This window comes from Antedon bifida, chromosome 4, assembly GCF_963402885.1.
Source record: "Antedon bifida chromosome 4, ecAntBifi1.1, whole genome shotgun sequence".
Taxonomy (NCBI): domain Eukaryota; kingdom Metazoa; phylum Echinodermata; class Crinoidea; order Comatulida; family Antedonidae; genus Antedon; species Antedon bifida.
In genome coordinates, this window is record NC_136229.1 from 17749620 (window position 1) to 17775549 (window position 25930).

Below are 25930 nucleotides of genomic sequence, written 5' to 3' on the forward strand. Positions count from 1 at the left end.
TACTACACACTACACACCTCAACTGTACAATGTCACATACCCTTACTGTTCCACAAAACTGCTCTATTTAAATGCAGTACACTGTAGTGTTAGATACACATGACACTATGTGCCCTCATAGGCATCTTCTCTACCTATCCACAAATTTCCTTTAATTAAATTGTTTTTAACGCATGAAGTGACCCGTTTCGTGGTGTTAATGTCAATGCTATGTGATACTGACTTAGTCACCTAAGATTGATGTAACACATGTTGTAATGTAAGCAAGGAAGTTTATCCTACCTGTTTCACTTAGGAGTTAACGCTACTACTATAGGCATTTATAAGCAGTTGCATTGAGGTCCACAGTGCTAATTCCATGGTTCACAAAAGAACATTTTCCACACATTTACGTAGGGACTGCATACACTGTGTATGATGCAAGTGATGGAAACAGTTGCTATTATTAGCGTGTAGCAAGACTAGACCTGTTATCGCACATTTTGCATTGTAGTGTGTCCCAATGTTTAGAAAATACTGTACACAGTGGTAGCAAACATTATTGGTTGCTAAAATTCCATTTTTAACTGGTCAATAATGGGATTTTCTTTTACAAAAAGGCAAAAATAATTATATTAAAATAATAATAAAATCCTGGATTTATACAGCGCCTAATGTTGTGAAACCTCTATGTGCTGAACATTATTACCCCAGTCATTTTTTTGGATCAAACACGTATGGAAACATACTCCCATAATGCAGCTAGTAAAGTTGTGTCTTGATCTAACCGGGTTCACATTTATACACCTGGGTGGAGACAGGCAAATGTAAGTAAAATATCTTGCCTTATACTTATACTTTATAGATAAAGTACTGTAGCTATGTGATCATATTATACTAGCCAAAATTGACCACAACAAAAGCAGTAGTGATACTTTTAACTGTGGTTTTATCAAAAGATGTATGTGTCAGCCTATTACCGACATGCATCATGCAATGTTCCCACTCCAAGATCAGATTAAAAACCTTAAATCAATCAAAGATGCAAAAACAGTAGAACTCCTATAGGGACCCATTTGGGAACGAACAAATTGTCCCCTTAAAATAGGGGTGCCCCAAAGGAGGGGTTCTACTGTTGATAAAAATCAAATGCAGAAACAAAGCCAACTTGCACAACAAACCAAAGCATGCTACATTCGTGAGTAGAGGAATCCAGGATATTGGGTTGGGATAGGAAATCAGTTAATTAATACGACATCTTCATTTCAAAAGGGGAAATGTGGCCCAAGTACTATCCCCTCCATGGATCCACCACTATTGAGCTCTGATTATAAGTATCCCTTGTTCCGCAACAGACTGGTATAATTCACATAAATTTCCATCAACAGAAATTAAGATATTTCAAATTTCGCTGAAATTATCTTATTTCTTCTTTCTCCAAGTGTATTTTATATTCAGTAAAAACTGAATTAAATTGAAGCTCTTTTATAAAATTTTCTTTCACAAAATGAATAATAGCCTTGAGGCTAAAATGAAGAAAAATACCATTCAAATACGGTCACTGTACTATGGCATTGCAAACAACCGAACAGCTATAAAATACCAATAAACCTCCTACTGGAAGATAGAATATTGATTAACAGATATTTAAAAAAAAAATAAAAATAATGGTATGAGGGGAAAGTGACAAAAGAGAGATGATTTGTAGGATAAGAAATGATAAATGTCATGACAACGAAAAAGACCCACAGTTATATAATTTTTTTAAGCTGTGTAGATAGCATTTTCTTAATACTAATCTGAATATTTAAGAGGTGCTCTTTTCTTTACCAAAACAAACAGTCTCACATGTTGTTTACTGAGTTAAAAGACTTTTCAAGAAAAGCTTATGAGCTCTGTTTAAAATTCAAGTCAACAGTTTCTACTACACCTACTCCTGTATATTAGAGTACTGTAGCTTTGATAATGATCTAACTTAAAAAATATTACGTAAGATGTAAGAGATCACAATAATATCAAGTAAAGTATATATTTTGAATCCTAAACTATGATTATCACAACCAAACTTGAATATGAAGATGATAAAAAGTGAATTAACCTTCTCTGCAGTACCTTCATCTACTGTAGTAAGAATTGATAGATTAATATACAACACAGAATTGAAATAAATACTACTGTATAGCGAAGTAACTTTCATAAGAAATTAGATTTACAGCAAATACTGCAGTAACGTTACCAAAATCACTGCATAAGGACTGCAGATACAACTGCAAATTTACTGCAGTAATACTGAAGAAAAATCACAGAAGATATACCGCATTATCTTCACCGAAAGACTGTAGTTAATACAGTAAAATAACTGCAGTAACGTTACCAAAATCAATGCAGATGGACTGTTACAATTGGTAAAATTACTGCAGTAATTCTAAAGAAGAAATACAGAAGATATACCGCAGTATCTTAACCAAAATTACTACATAAAGACTGTAGTCAATAGAGTAAAATTACTGCAGTAACTTCAGTTTGATATGTTAAGGTGGATTTGTTATCAAAATGTTAAACATAACACATGCTAAGCATACCAAAAGGATCAACTACATGAGGAAGAGATGCCACACCCATAATTGACTCCAATTCCGCCTCCTCCATTCGCTCCTCCACGTCTTTTTTTAACCCTCCGTGACGACGACTCAAGTGACGTGAACGCCGTCGCTGCCAACGTTTGCTGTCTTCTTGAAAATCATCACCCACGCCGAAGAAGTTGGTTGCGTAGCTTTGAATCCGACTATAAAAATCAAGAACCACAAATTAAGAAATAACAAATAAATGTACATTTCAGAATAAAAAGAAATAAGAACTAGACATGAAACTCGTCACTTTGACGAGTTAGTTATCCGCACAACGACAAACGCCACGTGCACGTCATACGTTGGAATATTGCACACAGATAAAGATTATGGCATTATGACAAGAACTGAAGAATATGATATGCTGTTAGTGCTGAATTCTGTCAATTTTGTGGCATATAGTATATACATGCAAACAGTATAAGCTGTATACATATTACATACAGTGTAGAATAGGTGAAATTACGGGACCCGCCATTTATTCCAATTTTTAACATGGCGACGGTATCAAAATGAAACCCTTAGATAGCAATTTCAGAAGTAAATTATCTCAGGAACAACATATTAACGTGTAGAAGAAATTTGAATACGTAAAATATAGATGCGCACCCTTTTAAATGTGATGAACTATTACGCAAAATATGAAAATACGACTTTTTTTATTCAACTGGCCATATGATGACGTCACAACATCCGATTGGCAAAATGTTTACATGAATTCGTATCTACAATCCAATTGCTTCCAGAAAACGTTTTAATCGTGATTATCACATTTTATTCTTACGAGCTATTACAGATTAAAATTTACTGTAAAGATGAAATTAATGACCCACGTAATTAAAATTTTTAGGCATGATGACGTCATAAAAATTAAAATATTTTTATCTCATGCTAAAGAAAGTTGATTGACCTACACAATATATAAATGTAGGAGAAAAAGGAATACAGATAAGCGTGATGCGCTCCATTGAATGTGATGAGCAATAACGAAAGAGACAAAAATCCTATATTTTACATTCGTGTGGCCATACGATGACGTCACAATGTTTTTTTAGCCTTATTGATGCATGATCCGATATCTACAACTCATCAACTTCTAGATTTTGTAATAAAAATAAACGGTTAACGGTTTACTTTAGAAACTATGACTGTTTAAAAAAAGACATAATTTTGACGATTTTTTAAGCTTTTTCATAAAAAACGCGCACGAATTGTCTAATTCAACGTGTTCGTATGGCGTTATTTAAACTGGAAAAGGTCTAAATTGTTTTCAAAATTACTAGGAAAGGCTTGAAAAATATAATTCAAGAGAAAAAAATATGTTTTTAACGCTACGTGCGCACCGCGCGCGTAAAAAATTGCGCGCCCGTGGGAATTTTTGACATGCTCAAAATGACAAGAAACGCGTAAAAAGTTGATTAGAAATTAATTTTGCGCATTTTGAAATTTTAAATGCGCGTGCGCGCGTAACTTCTTGTGAAACATGCCATTTTTAATCCGTAGAAAGTTTGCCCCTGATATGACTTAAATTTTGTCAAAGTGTCAATACTAAATGACTTTTGGTTTTTAATCTATGATCAATCATTGAAATTCATAAAATTGCGCGTAAGTCACGTTGCGCAACTATGACGTCATTCAAAAATAGGAGGTGCACAACTTCACGTAAATGCCCATATGTTGTCAAAGTTATGAAATGTTATGTTTACACATTTTAGAGGAACACGACTCACAAAAAGGAAGGAAGGAAAGAAGAATAATACAGAAAAACTAGATTTGAACTCGTCACTTTGACGAGTTCGGGTTATCCGCGCAAACGCAACATGCACATACTTAACTATATGAACCTCGACAATTATTATGCCATCCTATGACATGAAATAAATATGTTTACAGTGCTGAATTGTACCTATTATGTAGCATACACCATTACAGTATTTTACAGAATAAACTGTATATTTTGCCAATCAGATGCTGTGACGTCATCATATGGCCAGTTGAATTCAAAAAGTCATATTTTCATCTCTTGCGTAAAAGTTCATTGCCTTTAAACGAGAGCGCATCTCACTTTTTCACAAAGTATGTGCATGTTGTGTCTACAATCCAATAGCTTCCAGAAAACGTTTTAATCATGATTATCACTTTTTATTCTGATGAGCTATAACAGATTGAACTTTACTGTAAAGATGAAAATAAGTGACCACCGTTATTTACGTTTTTAGACATGATGACGTTATAAAAATTAAAATATTTTTAATTCATGCGAAAGATAGTTGATTGACATAGACAATTTTAAAATTTCGGGAGAAATGGAATACGTATAAGCGAGATGCGCTTTGTTGAATGTGATGAGCAATAACGAAAGAGTAAAAAATCCTATATTTTACATTCGTGTGGCCATACGATGACGTCATAACATCCGAGTGGTAAAGGTTCTGCATGAATTCATATCTACAACATATCTGCTTACATATTAAATTAAAAAAATTGGGGGTCGTGGATGATCCTGAGGAGCTATAATAGATTAAAAATAGGCTTAATTATGACAATATGTTGTCACTTTTGCAACTAAAACGCGCGCAAATGGTCTAAATCAACATGTTCGTATGACGTTATTTTAATTTGAAATGATGTAAATCTTTTTTAAAATGACTAAGAAAGGCTGTAAAATCATAATTCAAGAAAAAAACACATGATTTTCATGCTCCGTGCGCACCTTACGCGTAAATTTTTTCGCGCACGTGGGAATTTTGTACATGCTCAAAACGTCATGATCAGCGTAGAAAGTTGATTAGAAATTAATTTTGCGCATTTTGAAATTCTAAATGCGCGTGCGCGCGTAACTTCTTGTGAAACATGTCATTTTTAATCCATAGAAAGTTTGCCCTTGATATGACTTAAATTTTTACCAAGTGTCAATACAAAATGACTTTTGGTTTATAATCTATGACCAATCATTGAAATTCATAAAATCGCGCGTAAGTCACGTTGCGCAACTCTGACGTCATTCAAAATATGGAGGTGCACAACTTCAGGTAAATGTCCATATAATGACAAAGTTATACAAAAGATATATTCACAAGCAATAGGGGATATGCGACGCACAAAAATCCGGGAAAGAAAGAAGAATAACAAAGAAGATGAAAAAAAAGATATTTACAATCACATGGGTTATCCTGCAACTAAGTTGCGGATAACCAACTAGATTTGAACTCGTCACTTTGACGAGTTCGGGTTATCCGCGCAAACGCAACATGCACATACTTAACCATATGAACCTCGACAATTATTATGCCATCCTATGACATGAAATAAATATGTTTACAGTGCTGAATTGTACCTATTATGTAGCATACATCATATTACAGTATTTTACAGAATAAACTGTATATGTTATATACAGTGTAGCATAGACAAAATTATGAGACCCATCTTTTAAATCCAATTATTAACACGATGACGTCATCAAATTGACATATAAAGATAACAATTTTAGAAGATAATTATCTAAATAATTACATTAAATCAAATTTGAAGAATTTTGGGCACGTAAAAGTGAGATGCGCTCTATTTAATATGATGAGCAATAACGAAAGAGTAAAACATCCTATATTTTACATTCGTGTGGCCATACGATGACGTCATAACATCCGAGTGGTAAAGGTTCTGCATGAATTCATATCTACAACATATCTGCTTACATATTAAATTAAAAAAATTGGGGGTCGTGGATGATCCTGAGGAGCTATAATAGATTAAAAATAGGCTTAATTTTGACAAAATGTTGTCACTTTTGCAACTAAAACGCGCGCAAATGGTCTAAATCAACGTGTTCGTATGACGTCATTTTAATTTGAAATGATGTTAATCTTTTTTAAAATGACCAAGAAAGGCTGTAAAATCATAATTCAAGAAAAAAACACATGATTTTCATGCTCCGTGCGCACCTTACGCGTAATTTTTTTCGCGCGCGTGGGAATTTTTGACATGTTTAAATTGTCATGATCAGCGTAGAAAGTTGATTAGAAATTAATTTTGCGCATTTTTAAATTTTAAATGCGCGTGCGCGCGTAACTTCTTGTGAAACATGTCATTTTTAATCCATAGAAAGTTTGCCCTTGATATGACTTAAATTTTCACAAAGTGTCAAAACAAAATGACTTTTGGTTTATAATCTATGATCAATCATTGAAATTCATAAAATCGCGCGTAACTTACGCTGCGCAACTCTAACGTCATTAAAAATATGGAGGTGCACAACTTCAGGTAAATGTCCATATAATGACAAAGTTATACAAAAGATATATTCACAAGCAATAGGGGATATGCGACGCACAAAAATCCGGGAAAGAAAGAAGAATAACAAAGAAGAAGATGAAAAAAAAGATATTTACAATCACATGGGTTATCCTGCAACTAAGTTGCGGATAACCAAAAATATTGATCTCATACAATAACAAGGAGTTATCCGCTTGGTATACCAAGCGGATAACTAATTAAACAAGCGTTGTGTGTATATTTCATATGAATTTGTCAGTCAGTGCTTTATGAACTTTGACCTATGTCAGCTCATTATGACAAAGTTTATGCACCACTCAGTTACCTGCTTAGACATGGTATTTTCAAATATTTGGTAATTATAATCATATTTTGTTAAAGAATATAGTTTACATCTATATCCTTAACAAAATAGTAGATCATAGCATGCATTAAAGCATGCCATACAAACACCTAAAATGTGATGAAAAAAAAAAACAATTTTGATTTAATATTCTAGATATAAATACAAACCACACAAATAAAAAGGTGCAAGTTCATTAATTAAATGACAATTTGAAGACTATAATTTATAAATTAAATTTGCTAACTGTACCCTCCCTATCTTTAAAGATGTCCCTTTAAAAGCATTTATTCTCCCAATGCACACCTAGCAATACTTATTTAATTTTTAAAAATTAAAATGTTTTTTCTCCCATCTGCACTGTATAATTTTAAAAAAGGTTATTATTATTATTATGTTTTTTTGAGACATATTTAAAAACTTTATAATAAATTCTTTTTAAAGTATTACACTTTTGAACTTAAAACCAAATTTTGTCGGAAGTGACAAGTCTTTTGGGGGCAAAATAGGTCCCAACTTAAAAACCTGAGATGTCTGTGAACTTTTGGAATCTTTTGTCATCTTTTGTAAAAAATTAAATTACGGCTCAGTCAAGCAGTAAAGAGAGTTTAGAATGAATGACAATAATAACACAAAAAAGCATTCACAATAAAAGTTTAGGAAGGTTCACGTTAAATCATGTTTGACACAGTTCACAAGGTTTTTAAAACAACTTTTGACACTTTAAAGCTTTTCAAACTTCTATAGAAAGCATTTTATATTATGGATTATTTGTTTGAAATAAACAACTTTAAAGATAAAAATCAAATTTTATCACACAAAAAATCTTTACTGAATAAAACAAGGTATAGAATATTTATTTCTTTATTTGTTACGTCCTTTTTTGCCAAGTTTGGGTAAGCTCATGGCAAAAGTGAATGATCATTGTAGCAGTGCCAGGTGACCTACCAAAATTAAAATGATAAAATAGACTATGAATAATATATAATATGTACTCAAACATGCTAAATATAATAATCTGCAATAGTAATATAAATGCATATTAAGTGATAATAACATAAACAGAATTACTATAAGAATACTAGATTAGTTCGCATTTTACAACATTCTAATTCTAAAATTCACCATACTATATCAGTGTGAACACAGCCTAACTGGGTTGAGGAAAACCCACAATTTCTTATGGTGGATGATATTACTGGAGTGGATTTTTGCACCATTAGGCATATCCCTAAATTGGTATTGCTATGTCTAGTATTCTTTTAATAACCTACTATTAATGTTGTCAACAAGACATTGCTAGAGAGAGAGTAGCAGTAGTAGGGAGAAGCTAGCAGTAGAGCAAAAGATAGAACAGTAGCAGAGGATGGAAAAGTACTAGATAGTAGCAGGAGACAACAAGCAGCAAGGTAGGAAATACAAGCAGTGACTGTGAGGGGAACCTGGGGGTAATAGGAGATAGCAGCTGGTAGCATGAACACTGGGAAAGGGGGCCCTGGAGGTAAGCAACTGGCAGCAGGGAAGCTGGGGTAGGAAGAGATAGTAACTGATTGCAGAGACGCTGGGGGTAGGACACAACAGGTGCTAGAAGCTACTTGAGGTCACAGCAGGTGGTAGCAGAGACACTGGTAGCAGGGACAAGCTATTACCTTACCTTCTTTTTTCAAACCCTGGTAGCGTCTTATTTGAGCTACTTGTGTTTGTCTTGCTTCTAATCACAAAAAGTTAGCAGTTAGCATGGGTGAAATCAAAATGGAGTTAAAGGTAAAACCATGCAGCAATATTAAAAAATAGTAGAACAACTTTAATCTTTACAAAAAGTTTTTAAAAGCTGCATAGAGCAAGGAAAGTATTTTTTAAAGCTGCATTTCAACTATTGTAAATGTGATTATCAATTAGGTATTCAATTAGTAAGAATCCAGCAACAGTTTTAGTGTAAATAATATACCCCACATATATCTACGGCAATACTAAATAGTAAAGTCTTGATTACACTTACTGTGCAAGCGCCACATGTATGCAAAACTAAAAATTCAATTGGATTCAATTGTTAAATATTATACAATTAGTATATTTACCAGCTATGCTATTTAAGCAGCCATCCACCTTTTATTTTACTGCTGTCCACCCACCTTAATTTTGCATATGTACCTACTTATCCTAAGAGAGAACCATAGAATCTATAAACCTCCTTTACAAAATCTTGCCACTTATCCTACCTTGAGCACCAATCTTAAGATTCAAGCCAGCTAAGCTGTTCTTGGATGTAGATACTGTTACATCTCTTTATACCAAGTTAATTTAAAATCCGTTGTTAACACTGATATCATTACAGATCAAATAGGCCACACCCGTTGTATGTAATTGGCAGGAAAAAAACATTGTCAGCCAATTAATGACTGTTAATACAGGTGGTAAAACTTAATGTTGAGTGCTCCTAGGCACAGACCAGTAGCAGGCATCAAACATCTGGTAACCATTCTCTCACCAATGATACAAATAACAGACCATCTTGAAACCTCATCACAACTTAAAACCTTTTCAGTATTCTGATATATAGATACATTATTACATCTACTATGCAAGTTGTTGGGCCCTAAATGTTGTTATATTTATTTATTACATAATAGTTGATAATTGTTTAATTATTCAAACTATTGAACTTTAGCAAAGATTACTTCAAAATCATAGTAGAAAACATAATCATCATACTGGTGTAGTATCCGTTGCTTCTTTGGGCTCAAATCTAGTAACCCTAGCTATCAACGCAAACTTGTGGTCTAGCGGTATGAACACCAGGCTAGTGATCTGAAGGTTGTGAGTTCGAGTCCCATCTAAGAATTACTATTTTTATTTCAAATAAATCAAAATAGGATAAAATGTAGTATACTTCAAGTATAATTTTTACTAGAGCATTGTCGATAAATGAATACAGGCAATGTTTGGTTTGTTGGGTTTTGAGGGAGGTGAGGTGGTAATAATTGTTTTCATAATTTATGGAATCATCATATTGTTTTGTGAGTTGTACTGAATTATGCTATTGGTAAACCAAATATTTATGGATAAATTATACTCTTGTTTTTCATCTATTGTAATTTTTGGTTCTGTTATTGTTACATTATATTTTGTCCTTGTCTAAAGCTCTATCCATTTAAATCTCATTTATTTATGGATTAAATATAATCCTTATTAATCTATTCCAAGATTCTTTATCCACCAAACACACCTTTTCCTAACTGGAGCCAGGTGTTTTATAACCTGTCATTGCTATGATGCCTACATCTTCAAATGTATTCCAAAAATGTGGTTATGTTTACACTAGAAATCAGTAATACCATTTGTATAGAAATGTCATGCTATGTATTATCGGAATACTGATTAAAATAATAATAGTTAAAAGGTAAGGTTGCCAGTATTTGGACTCATTTATTATATTCAAAGCTTAGGGTATAAATGGATCTACAGGTCTTTCAAAAAAGAAAAGAGCCTTTTAAGTTTTACAAGAGCTATTTTAGGGTCCTGTAAAATGACCTTCAAAATTGTATTGATAAATAACAGGTACAATATTGTTTCTCTTTCCAATAAACTTCAAACTTTATCTCAAATTCTTCAGAAGATTAAACAAAGGTTTGAGCACTTTAAAGCATAATACTATTTATCGTATACTTACACAACTTGAGTTAAAGTAACCGTACTATCCTCCTCCTCAGCAATAACTTCCATTGCAACTTTTCGAGACAACATGATGCTCAAATTAGAATTAACAAATACAGTAGTTACATCCCAAAAAAGTACAACTATTAAGTTACTTTTAATAGATAAAGAACTTAAGTTGCAAACTGACAAAAATCTTATAATTCCAGCTTAACAGTTGTATCATCAATTGGAGTCAATCGTCCTGATCAGAGATAATTAAAAATCGTTTAAAAATCTTTGTATATATTGTTTAGTCTGGGTGAATTGAAGCTTGTAATCCGTGACAGATACTGGCTGTGAGAGAGTAGGTACAAGCTGGTTGGCTTGCTGTGATCAACTGATTGTAAACAGTAAAAAGCCAGTAAATAGAATTCTAGTATCAAGGCCACTTGAATAATTAATAGTCTCACTTCAATTCTTCAACAAATGTATTCTAAAATAGATGACTGGACGTTATTGGATGGACAGGTATTAATATTTACCACGGTTGGTATTTTTATCAGTGATTCTGTAATATATCTAAATAAATTACATATTGTAATTTACTATCATATCAGTTGAAAAAAGTGTTATTTTTTTTGTAAATTATACTTTTTGGAAGGAATAATGCACTTTCATATCCAATGCTACCATCTTCAATTAAAAAAAAAAAAATACTAAAATTAAATTGAAGGTACAGAGAAAATAAAATCAGAAGAAGAATACTTGCAAAGATAATAATTTTAAAAGAAAAAGACAATATTGTATGTAAGGTCAGTTAAGTTGTCACAAAGTTTAAATAAGTACTTTTTACACCAAATAAATGGGTTTAGTGGTATGCTATTCTCCAGAATTGGTATAAGTAGGAGGAACCTCCATGATTTAAACAAATAAATGGGTTTAATGGTATGCTATACTCCAGAATTGGTATAAGTTCACTAGTACATTTAAACAAATAAGTGGGTTTACTGGGGTATGCTATACTCCAGAACTGGTATAAGTTCGCTAGAACATTTAAACAAATAAGTGGGTTTACTGGGGTATGCTATACTCCAGAATTGGTATAAGTTCACTCTAGTACATTTAAACAAATAAATGGGTTTAGTGGGGTATGCTATACTCCAGAATTGGTATAAGTTCGCTAGTACATTTAAACAAATAAGTGGGTTTAGTGGTATGCTATACTCTAGAATTGGTATAAGTTTGCTAGTACATTTAAACAAATAAATGGGTTTAGTGGGGTATGCTATACTCCAGAATTGGTATAAGTTCACTAGTACATTTAAACAAATAAGTGGGTTTAGTGATATGCTATACTCCAGAATTGGTTAAGTTCACTAGTAGGCCTATATTTAAAGACCCCTTCCCTGCAATTTTGGACGTTTTTTGGAAAATAATACATATATATCACTTTAAAAACATTAAACCATGTCATTCCTTGTCTTAAATGTACGTTTTATGGTAAATTATGATAAAAAGTGAGAAACAATGCACTACCTAAGTAGCTCGCGGCGATCGACCTCTCGTGGACGGTCTTAGGCCTAGCCTAGCTAGGCTTAGTTTTTTAGGCCTAGCTGGTAAACATTGGTAACGTACAAACATCGTACGCTAGCTATATACCTAGCCTGACGTTGTATAGTTGCTGCATTAATTGTCTTTCTATTTTTGCCAGACTCCGTTGATACAAATTGGGGAAAACCCGGTATTTTCGCTGAAAAGTTAGGAGTCTTCCATTTGTTTTGGCCTCACGATCGATCGAAAAGTGGGCGAATTACAGGTGAAAAACAAAAATATCAATCCGCGCGCAATGCATTTTGGGATTTATAGCGGGCCGCTATAATTATTAGAATCGACTTATTTTTCACATTTTTACCCGTTTAAAGACGAAAAAAGTTATCGCAATAGGACCATATAGTATTATTTTTACATTAAATATAGTTTGTGATCTTAAATTAGATCTAAAAAACGTAGGGAAGGGGGCTTTAAACAAATAAATGGGTTTAGTGATATGCTATACTCCAGAATTGGTATAAGTTCACTCTAGTACATTTAAAGAAATAAATGGGTTTAGTGGGGTATGCTATACTCCAGAATTGGTATAAGTTTGCTAGAACATTTAAACAAATAAGTGGGTTTAGTGGTATGCTATACTCCAGAATTGGTATAAGTTCACTAGTGCATTTAAACAAATAAATGGGTTTAGTGGTAATGGTATGCTATACTCCAGAATTGGTACAAGTTCACTAGTACATTTAAACAAATAAATGTGGAATGCTATACTCAACTTTAAAGTTCACTAGTACAATAGTACTTTCCAAAGCACATGACATTGAATAGTCCAAAAATTAATTCTTTTATTTACCACCATTATTATTACAGTACTACTCCAGAAATGATAAAAGTTCACTACATTCAATATTAAATATGGTTATATATAGTTATTATGCAGTGTCTCATATTATGGAAAATCATGATGATATTTGACAAGTTAGCAGTTGTTAATAAAGTGACACCAAGAATTATTTCAAGATGTCCCCATGCCTGTTGAATGTTGTCATTAAACACGCTCAAATTCATAAAACAATATCATAAATCAATGTCATCATCATTTACAAAAGGGATAAAATACTTTATGGATAATTTCATTCCGCAACTGTAAGTAATTAATGGACGGGTTGCAACATTTGAAACACATCTACCACAAAAAAATAAAAAAAAGCTAAAAATAACTGACAAAAATTCTAAACAGATCATACATACAATAAGAAGTTACAGTTATATAAAGAAATAAGAGCATTTTGATTCAATGAAACCAATAGAAACATTAGGGAGGTTTCGCAACCTTACGAATACGATAACGAAAACGGATACGTCACACATTCTGAAACTTTTGAGCTGATCCCCATTTCATATTCGTAAAGCGTATTCGTGTTGACGAATATCACCAGTCATATTCGTAACTACAAAACGAGTATAGTTTTTGATCTATTTTGCACATTTTGCATTTGAATCAGGAATGATTCATGATTATAACATAATTATAGATTTATTGAAAGTAATTTACTAAAATGCCAGGTCAATTTTGATAAATAGCAGTTTTTAAAGTCCTCACTCGCTTTGATGTTACGCTAGGCCTAGGTAGCCAAGCACCAAGCAACACGTACCTGCGCTTCGCTCAAATTTACCGCAGTCATATTTTGGACGGCGCCCTGAATATTTCGTTGCCATGCGAAACAGATTTTTACTGGCTTACGAAAACGAATACGTGTGCGTGACGTATCCGTTTTCGTTATCGTATTCGTAAGATTGCGAAACCTCTCTATTAATAAGCCTGTATACTATTACTACTGCATTTTTGTACTGTTGGAGCTACACGTGAATTTAATAACTACAGTATAATTACAGCTAGGTATTAAATGTACTTACCTTCATCAAAAAATAAATTTACAAATTTCGACAAGACTGAATTTATAAAAAATCTTAAGTCTCAATATAAATTGGTGCAAGACTTTGCACTTTGTGTGATGTTCTCATCAAGGATTGAAGAGCAAATGCAGTCTATTGAATGGATGGCTTTTTTGTGCTTTGTGCTAGATTCAAGTTGAGACATGCTGCACGATTTTGAGATTATAATATCATATCACAACATAAGTGGAGGCACGGTTGTTTATTAGTTATCCGCTTGGTATACCAAGCGGATAACTCCTTGTAATTGTATGAGATCAATATTTTTTTTCTGTATTATTCTTCTTTCCTTCCTTCCTTTTTGTGAGTCGTGTTCCTCTAAAATGTGTAAACATAACATTTCATAACTTTGACAACATATGGGCATTTATGTGAAGTTGTGCACCTCCTATTTTTGAATGACGTCATAGTTGCGCAACGTGACTTACGCGCAATTTTATGAATTTCAATGATTGATCATAGATTAAAAACCAAAAGTCATTTAGTATTGACACTTTGACAAAATTTAAGTCATATCAGGGGCAAACTTTCTACGGATTTAAAATGGCATGTTTCACAAGAAGTTACGCGTGCACGCGCATTTAAAATTTCAAAATGCGCAAAATTAATTTCTAATCAACTTTTTACGCGTTTCTTGTCATTTTGAGCATGTCAAAAATTCCCACGGGCGCGCAATTTTTTACGCGCGCGGTGCGCACGTAGCGTTAAAAACATATTTTTTTCTCTTGAATTATATTTTTCAAGCCTTTCCTAGTAATTTTGAAAACAATTTAGACCTTTTTCTGTTTAAATAACGCCATACGAACACGTTGAATTAGACAATTTGTGCGCGTTTTTTATGAAAAAGCTTAAAAAATCGTCAAAATTATGTCTTTTTTTAAACAGTCATAGTTTCTAAAGTAAACCGTTAACCGTTTATTTTTATTACAAAATCTAGAAGTTGATGAGTTGTAGATATCGGATCATGCATCAATAAGGCTAAAAAAACATTGTGACGTCATCGTATGGCCACACGAATGTAAAATATAGGATTTTTGTCTCTTTCGTTATTGCTCATCACATTCAATGGAGCGCATCACGCTTATCTGTATTCCTTTTTCTGCTACATTTATATATTGTGTAGGTCAATCAACTTTCTTTAGCATGAGATAAAAATATTTTAATTTTTATGACGTCATCATGCCTAAAAATTTTAATTACGTGGGTCATTAATTTCATCTTTACAGTAAATTTTAATCTGTAATAGCTCGTAAGAATAAAATGTGATAATCACGATTAAAACGTTTTCTGGAAGCTATTGGATTGTAGATACGAATTCATGTAAACATTTTGCCAATCGGATGTTGTGACGTCATCATATGGCCAGTTGAATAAAAAAAGTTGTATTTTCATATTTTGCGTAATAGTTCATCACATTTAAAAGGGTGCGCATCTATATTTTACGTATTCAAATTTCTTCTACACGTTAATATGTTGTTCCTGAGATAATTTCCTTCTGAAATTGCTATCTAAGTGTTTCATTTTGATACCGTCGCCATGTTAAAAATTGGAATAAATGGCGGGTCCCGTAATTTCACCTATTCTACACTGTATGTAATATGTATACAGCTTATACTGTTTGCATGTATATACTATATGACACAAAATTGACAGAATTCAGCACTAACAGCATATCATATTCTTCAGTTCTTGTCATAATGCCATAAACTTTATCTGTGTGCAATATTCCAACGTATGACGTGCACGTGGCGTTTGTCGTGGTGCGGATAACTAACTCGTCAAAGTGACGAGTTTCATGTCTAGTTTCATTTTCAATTGTTTGAAAGTCTTTGGTAGTTTATTTGTTTATTTAGCATTCCATCCGGACTTATATACTGATCCAATTTTGTTCTGCATTTATAATTAGAATACTTTCTTGCAATTTAATGTAACTTTTATTTTTGTAAATTATTATTTTTTAAATTGTATGCTCTTTTATTGGATGTACCTCCTGTATTTCAAAAATTAATTTGCTATATTATGATTTTAATATTGTCTATTTCACAGAATTACCTTAAAACAAAATCATTTGGCATAGAATTTAAATTAAGTTTATAAGATAGGTTATTGACTTCATCATTTTTTTTTTATTAGTATCTTGCTGTTTTGATGTTTATTAGAAATACTTTTCTAGCAGCAGCCTGAGAGGTTCAGGTCAGGGTTGAGGCTAGAGACAATCAGCCTACTTAGACATTTGAGTGTTTACATTCAATTTGGGTTAATGTATTGGTGATGACAAATAGATAGACCCCAAGGATCCTGTTGGGCTTTCTGTAGTACTGTTTATTAAAACATATGTGGACAATCTATTTGCATTGATGAATATCCACAGGCACATTGATGTTATAGCTGTGGAATAAATAGCATCACGCAATAAATAGATCAGCTATGATTAATTAAAGAGAATGTACTGTCATGATGATCTACCAAAATTACTTGAGAATGTTAAATAGTCTATTATTAGTTATCCGCTTGGTATACCAAGCGGATAACTCCTTGTAATTGTATGAGATCAATATTTTTTTTCTGTATTATTCTTCTTTCCTTCCTTCCTTTTTGTGAGTCGTGTTCCTCTAAAATGTGTAAACATAACATTTCATAACTTTGACAACATATGGGCATTTACGTGAAGTTGTGCACCTCCTATTTTTGAATGACGTCATAGTTGCGCAACGTGACTTATGCGCAATTTTATGAATTTCAATGATTGATCATAGATTAAAAACCAAAAGTCATTTAGTATTGACACTTTGACAAAATTTAAGTCATATCAGGGGCAAACTTTCTACGGATTAAAAATGGCATGTTTGACAAGAAGTTACGCGCGCACGCGCATTTAAAATTTCAAAATGCGCAAAATTAATTTCTAATCAACTTTTTACGCGTTTCTTGTCATTTTGAGCATGTCAAAAATTCCCACGGGCGCGCAATTTTTTATGCGCGCGGTGCGCACATAGCGTTAAAAACATATTTTTTTCTCTTGAATTATATTTTTCAAGCCTTTCCCAGTGATTTTGAAAACAATTTAGACCTTTTCCAGTTTAAATAACGCCATACGAACACGTTGAATTAGACAATTCGTGCGCGTTTTTTATGAAAAAGCTTAAAAAATCGTCAAAATTATGTCTTTTTTTAAACAGTCATAGTTTCTAAAGTAAACCGTTAACCGTTTATTTTTATTACAAAATCTAGAAGTTGATGAGTTGTAGATATCGGATCATGCATCAATAAGGCTAAAAAAACATTGTGACGTCATCGTATGGCCACACGAATGTAAAATATAGGATTTTTGTCTCTTTCGTTATTGCTCATCACATTCAATGGAGCGCATCGCGCTTATCTGTATTCCTTTTTCTCCTACATTTATATATTGTGTAGGTCAATCAACTTTCTTTAGCATGAGATAAAAATATTTTAATTTTTATGACGTCATCATGCCTAAAAATTTTAATTACGTGGGTCATTAATTTCATCTTTACAGTAAATTTTAATCTGTAATAGCTCGTAAGAATAAAATGTGATAATCACGATTAAAACGTTTTCTGGAAGCTATTGGATTGTAGATACGAATTCATGTAAACATTTTGCCAATCGGATGTTGTGACGTCATCATATGGCCAGTTGAATAAAAAAAGTCGTATTTTGATATTTTGCGTAATAGTTCATCACATTTAAAAGGGTGCGCATCTATATTTTACGTATTCAAATTTCTTCTACACGTTAATATGTTGTTCCTGAGATAATTTCCTTCTGAAATTGCTATCTAAGTGTTTCATTTTGATACCGTCGCCATGTTAAAAATTGGAATAAATGGCGGGTCCCGTAATTTCACCTATTCTACACTGTATGTAATATGTATACAGCTTATACTGTTTGCATGTATATACTATATGACACAAAATTCAGCACTAACAGCATGTCATATTCTTCAGTTCTTGTCATAATGCCATAATCTTTATCTGTGTGCAATATTCCAACGTATGACGTGCACGTGGCGTTTGTCGTGGTGCGGATAACTAACTCGTCAAAGTGATGAGTTTCATGTCTAGTTTTAATAAAGACACTGTTTTTTATAGTTATTAGCCTGAACAAATATAAAATCATTATTTCTAAAAAATAACAATAAAATATAACAGTACATCATTCTGTATTTCTACACAGAGTATTTTAAAATAACATACTATACTACAGTATATATTGAATAACAGAACCTACTGTAAAGTATACAGTAATGATACAGTATACAGTAGTTTTAACTGTGTACAAGCTGATATACAAATTGTTGTTGACATTATAAAGTTCCACCACAAGTGACAACTGTGTTTATATAAATTGGAATTAGGGACAAAAACACCATATTTTTCTCCTTAAATTGCAATGAACTAAAATAGTCAAAACAGTATAGTAAAGTGTTACCAAGGCACAGCAATTTAAAACCGATATAAAAAGTGACTAGTTATTCACCATCATCAGTCATCACTACATAATAATATTCATATCAATTGCAAGTGATGAGAATGATGGAACTGGTATAACCTTTGACCTTTATTCTATTCATCATCTAATAAGGTAACCCATTAGAATCTCATTTAATTTGTTATTCTCTTGTTTAAAAATAACATTAAAAGAAGTTTACTAGGTTAAAGATGATGATGATGATCACTCAGCGAAAGGCGACTGTTTTAGACTATACCAAAACAACAAGTCCAACTAAACCATAAAGAATTTACTAAACCAAATGAAATAGTGTACTGTATAGGAATTATCTACTGTTGGCCTGTTTCTGCTGCTGCCAGTATAGCCTACTAACTATATAGTTTCAATCTCTCTCAATCAAACAATTCATTGCTTATTCATTGTTTTATATAGTTTTTAAACCGTACATGATGATATCGAAATTACAGACAATTTAGAAACCTGCCGATAATGTCCATATATTAATATTATTATATCCTGATATTCAATATAATTGCATGCCTACTTTAATTTGCCTACAGAGAAGTTTTAAAAATCATTATACTGCCCTCTGTTATTTAAAAATGTATTGTTCTCCAAAAACATGAAAAATGAAGATTAATAAAATCAGACTTTTTTGAATAGGCTTTCACATAAAATGACAAAATACATTTTTTTTTGCTTCAAATTACAGTTTTTTTCAGGTAAATACATTTTTTTTCGATCCAATTTCTTGTCAAAAGTGGATAACTATTATATGACATAAAAATGAAATATTCAACAAATAATATTTTAAAATAATTTTTTTCTGTGAGACAATCTTTAAGGATTTAATTTTTCAGACAATGCTAGTAATAATAATAACTACCTCAGAATCTATCCCGTAACTATCTAATTTTTGCAATGAAAGATGAGGGCTATTAATTTATAGTATAGCTATCAATTACAGAAAACGTATTGTACTACAGTCAATAACATCACTCAGTAAATTGATATTGTAGCAATTTAGTGTAAATTAATACAATAAATGATCAATAACTTTACAGAAAAATATCACTTGCAATGTTTATGTAGCGTGCATTCAACTAACATTTATTTGAGCGATTAAGGCAGACTATTATTTCATTGGATGCTTCTCACGCATCCATAAAAATATTCAGAAAAAACATTTTGAAATTAAATTGTCTATTTTGGATGAAAAATAGCCTATGACTACAGTTTATATATTTAATTTGAGCATAATTAGCCTAGGCATATGTTTATTTTTTTTTTATTTCAGTTGAAATTCGTAGTATTATTTATCGGAAATCGTTTATAAATCAAGTTAAAAAATGTTTATTTGATGAATATATAGAATAATGTACGTTTTATGTTTTTCTTTTTAATTCCACCTGTATTTTTTGTAATTTATATTTGTAAAGGGGGTTAAACTCGATTAGAGAAATCTACTTTTTAACCTCCTATTGCCATGCTGTAATTTGTTTCTTTTTTTTTTTTTTAATATATATTTATATATAATATATATATTTTTCTTTTTTTGGCAATAAAAGTTGAAGTATGTAATACAGGAAAGCCTGACTCAATTCTAATTCTAAAAATGTAACATACAGCATATTTCGCGAATATATTGGGTTATAACATAGAGGACACTATTTACAATTTTAATTTAATGTCTCGCGCATTGGCCACTGAAAAAGTTGGCAGGTATATAAAAATAGTAGGGATGTCCTCTGAATAGAGGTTGGCTTTTACATATTTGAACATATAAGATTCAAGATTCAAGATTCAAGAAATTTTATTTGTCCATAAAAATGGAAATTCACTTTGCTTGGTAGATTAAAACAACAATATTGCAACAATTTAAAACGTGCAGAACTATAACAGATTAAAAATACAAGATAAAAAGTTAAAAATGTAAAACTATTTAAAAATTGCATTATCGTCTTACATTAGAATTAAAAATATGAATGCTATTTACAACGAAGGATTTTCTAGTTCTACAAAGATTTGTTCTTGGAGGTCGTAGCCTAATACCTGATCTATTTAAGTTATAACAGTAATGTAACGGATGAGTGGGGTCTTTCATAATATTGTTTACTTTTTTAAAAATACTCTTTTCATAGATAAATGAACAAGGCGTTAGACCAGCTTTAATAATACGTTGTGCAATTTTACGTGGTCTCTCAATATTTTTCTTATCATTTTCAGTAAAGTTACCATAAAAACATCCAATGCTAAAAGATAAAATACTTTGAATAATACTTTGATAAAATAGAATTAAAATTTGCTTGAGTTTTCTGAGAAAGTAGAGCCTTTGAGATGCCTTCTTGGAAATCATGAGAGAGTTTGACTCCCAGTTTAATTTGTTGTCAATTATAGTACCAAATAAATATAAAGTATTGCCTCTTATTTCGTTTCAAAGAAAAGTGTCCTATTTAATAGTAGGGATCATGTCCCCTGAAAAATAACAAATAAACATAGAGTAGATAATTTTACATAGATTGTGGTTGCCAACAGGAACGAATACTTGAAGGTTAATTTTTATTCCAAAAGGAAACAATCATTAGCATATTTATGAGAGTGAAGCTATTTCATGACACACATTTTAGGATGTTTACACTAGTTTAAAATTAAATTTTATCATTAGCTAAATGTCAAATCTTTCAGAGCTTCTAACCCAAAGAGTTGTATATGATCACTAAATATGTCTTTTGTATGCACAAGATCTGTATATACAGTAGTTGTTAGGGTGCTTTAGATTTTGTTATTTGTACGTATGGATGAATTCAGAAATAAATGAAATTGATTTACATTTATTATTATAATTTTATTTATTTATTCTGTCATTATACTGAATGACACTTTCAGTGCGCAAAGCATCGATTTCCAAAGTTCAGTAGAGAACATTAACAATATAATCAAAATAATAAAGTAATTTACATCAGTACATATACATATTACAAAAAAGTATCACCAAAACCTGCAGTAGAACACCTCTGTGTCCCTTTAAAACTTAGGTTGGCTGTAGTGTTACCCATAACATTGCACCTTGTACGTTTCAGTAGAAGTAAATGATAGTAATGTATCTTGAACTAAATAGAGGTTGGGTGCAATGTAGTGTACATGTTGCTCTTTTTTCGCTTCAGAAGAAAGTATACCCTTAATAGGGGTTTTTGTATGGAGCATCTGCCATTTTTGCTGTCATGAAAAACTTTATTCTCCTGCTAGAACAGGCCCTTAAAGTGCATGAAACCTGGACTGTGGAATTCCCTGAAGATATGACAGTTTGATTATTACTGTACTTTGACCTACAGTAAGCTTTGATTTTATCATCAAATCCAATGTCATAGTTAATGTACGTAATTACCGTCTAGTGTACTATGTACTTTAAATAGGGAAGGGACCATAAAAAAAATATTTAAACTATTGTATACTTAAACCTACTGTATGTAATGTTATCAGTATATAAAATGTCAACCACTGTATACTAAATGGCGTACATGTACCAAATAAGTATTATTGATAATGAACTATGTATCACAAGGTTGCTGGTTAGAGTAGTCAAGTTCAACTGCACTTAAGTACTGTACTATTATGTAGTACTACAGTATAGTACTAGTAGTTAGTAGTAGTAATAGTATGATCAGCCTAAACAGGACAGTCATACAAAAATGAATACTATTTTATTTTAAGATGATCCCTTGGTTGTTTGAGTACTTTATAATTAATGAATACTTAAATCTTCTAATTACCATCAATAATCACATTTACAATAGTTGATTAGAATAAAGAATGGTTTAAAACGAAGGAAGGATTAAGGTAGGAAAGAAAATGGAAGGAATGAGTTAGTGTCAGAGTACAAAAATGAACAATTCTTCGAAAGAAAACACTTTTTTTAATAACTTTTGAACATTTTTGTTAACTTGTGTAATGCCCTGTGTATTGATGGTAGAGAATAATATGTAATGGTAGAGAATAATGTAATGTTGAATTGTTATGATGTCATTGGTAGTAGTACTTCGAGGTCAATAGTAGTACTATAGTTGATGATCGTCAATTGGGACTTGATTAATTTAATAATGATTATCATCATCATGATTATTACTCTATATGATTTTTGTTAATATCTACACTGTATTTGTTGATATAAAGTTTGCGGTACACTACATATATTAGTTCAGAAAAGAACTGTTTCTCAATGTTTCGATCAATATGCTTTGATCGTTCTCAGGAGTGTGCATATTGATCGAAAAAATTGAGAAACTTGACAGTTCTTTTCAGAACTAATATACGTGGTGTAACGCAAACTTTATATCAACACTTGATTTCGCCATGCAAACCTTCAAACAATATACACTGTATTTGTAACCCAGACTCTTTGGTGTACTTACTTTTTCCATGTTCCTCCTTTAAAGACCTCTCCAAATGACCCAACGTCTGACCTTGTTGGTGACATTGGGTCATGTACCGTGTCCATCTCTATGGTGTTATGATCGTCACACATTGTGCCTTACCATTGGCCACTACCTCAAGAACACTACATAGTTAAGAGAGAAAAAATAAATTGTAATTGATCAAAATATATTAATTATTATAAAATCCTATCATGAATTATTTATTACCTGCTAATTATCATCATTATGAGTAACTCTTGGATGCATACCAAATTAGGAATCCAAAAGTTTTTTAAAATTATTATAATTACCCAAACTGGATGAACCAGACAAATTAATAGCAATTTTTCTCTGAACATTTCATAGAAATATAAACTAAATTATAATAATGACTAATTATGGGCTTCGAGCAGCGTAGCATTATAATATATATATAATAGTCTAGTTTTAGGTTGTCTAATAATATGACCTTTGACACTAAAGACCATTTAAAACTCATTTAACACAACATAAACAGCTGAAAGCTTTGATTACAGTATTAGCTAATTAGCAGTCAACACAATAGGTGGTATTATGTTCATTTCACTAGTAATTACAGCAGGGAAGGGCCAAGGTGACTGAACTAAATCAAAAGTTGATTAAAAATGTAAACTTGTCCTTCACTTCAAAATTAGTATTGTACTAGAATTACATTAGGATGATGGTTATGATAACTATGTTGATGACAAATGATGCATGACAATATGATGATGTTGATAATGACGTAATGACTATTGATTGATAAAGGATAATTTTATTTCCAAAGAAGAAGAACAGTTTACAGTAATTTTGCTTTATCATCAGATTTTTCAACAACGGGAATCAACAATAGCAATTCAACATTTATTTTGACCAAAATCAAACATTAACAAAACAAATTAAACAACAATAAAAAAAAAGTATCATTTGGTCAAGGGACGACATACACACTCGAACAAGTCCGTCACTGTCGTCAACTACAGTAAGTCTAAACTGTACATACAATATTGAATCCAAATTGTAATTGTACATCAATCAGCCTTTAAAGTTGTCTACCATGCAACACCCAAAACAAAACGTCTCTACTATACAGAACTTAAATATTAAGTGTAACTACTACAGTATGTTATACAACCTTCAATGTTTTTAGGAAATATTTGTCATAAAACTTGAATACCTAAACTAGGCCTACTGTGTAACAATAATTGCAATCATAATGACTTTTACTTCCTACACAGTATTCCATCCAGACCTTTCCCCTAAATCAGTAAACATCGTCATGTACATATTTATCTATTTAGTCATAAAAAGATAATAGTAATAATACTAAGAATAAACACAAACCTTTGTCAAAAAACTCCAAATACGACGTTGACAAAGTTAAAAAATAAATACCAAATATTTAAAACTTCATAAATATAAAAATCCAAGATAACATAACAACAGAACACAATATATTTAATCCAAGAAAATGATTTTGAAAATTCAGGCAGATTGTCTGTATAGCTACAGTATCAGCATCTGCCTTTTTAAAAGTGATTGTACAGTATACTGACACACTGTAGGCTACCTAGTGACTCATCTAAATGCCTGGAAATCAGTTTAGTCTATAAATAGTTCATAAAGAAAATCTCTAATCAAAGTAATTACATTATATTCCAGTACATTGTTGTAATGTAATAACTGTGTTTATATTAAATAGTAAAGTATAAATTGTAGTTAATTGTAGTACTGAGTTTATAATAAAGTGCCATCAATTCATTAATTAAATGTTAATGAAATGAACCATTTAACATTGAATTTACATATTAAAATAATTGTCTTCCTTAAATACAGAACTTTGAACCTCTCCTTTTGGACATTCCTATTCAATAGATACCCCTGTCATTGTGAAGGGGACATGAAACGAACCTCTATTCAGGGGACACTCCTATATTATTAGGGAGACACTTTGTTGTGTGTTTTATTAATAGGGATTCTAATGTTAGTAGGAAAGAGTGTGGACCTTAAACACAATTTTGGTCTTGGGAGACTTACTGGTTTTCAAGGGGAAACTAATTTAATATTAAACAAAGAAAGAAACATTCATTAATTAAATGCAATGCTAATGACATTGAAAATTATGACACATTATACCATTTTTTTTATCATGGAACAAAAAATATCAAAATTTACATGCAGAATGGTGAGTAACATACAGAGCTAGCCAAAGATAATCATCCTATTTCCTGTATAGTCAGCAATACTGTAAAAAGGTGACTTGTAAAGCTTAAAGACCGTAGCGGATAGAACCTACTGAACTAGTGATATTTCAACTATGATTCACACAATACACAGAATAAATTTTTTATACAGCCTGTACATTATACTAGGTAGTTAGTACGTAACATAATTAAATCCAAATTTATTACAATACATATAGTTTAATATACTGTATAGTTTAATATTGTACATTCCCAAGTCCCAAGGAGCCTGGTATTCAAATTTGGGAGAAATTAGGAGTTGGATTGTACTCGGACTACTTTAGCAATATAATTGTCTTTAATTAACTGTTTGAATTTAGCTTAGGAAGTAGAATTATCCGAGTTTGGAATTAATGGTCATACAGTACAGTAAAACTTAAAAGCAATGATAATGATACTGTAGTGGCTAGAGCTCAA

The 25930-nt window shown here is 31.7% G+C and overlaps 1 protein-coding gene across 3 annotated transcripts in view; it reads right to left on the bottom strand.

The window, feature by feature from the left end:
* Positions 1 to 25930, bottom strand: part of LOC144839496 (inactive rhomboid protein 1-like) — a 73461-nt gene that overhangs the window by 43044 nt on the left and 4487 nt on the right. For all 3 annotated transcript variants that reach the window (XR_013611758.1, XR_013611757.1, XM_078694877.1), the window contains exons 2-4: positions 23250 to 23395; positions 8879 to 8935; positions 2562 to 2764 (exon numbers count right to left, since the gene is read on the bottom strand). Coding sequence is in view for 1 of the 3 variants with exons in the window: in XM_078694877.1 (XP_078551003.1) it covers positions 2562 to 2764; positions 8879 to 8935; positions 23250 to 23362 (373 nt within the window). In the remaining 2 variants the exon portion in view is untranslated. The remainder of the gene's footprint in view (positions 1 to 2561; positions 2765 to 8878; positions 8936 to 23249; positions 23396 to 25930) is intronic.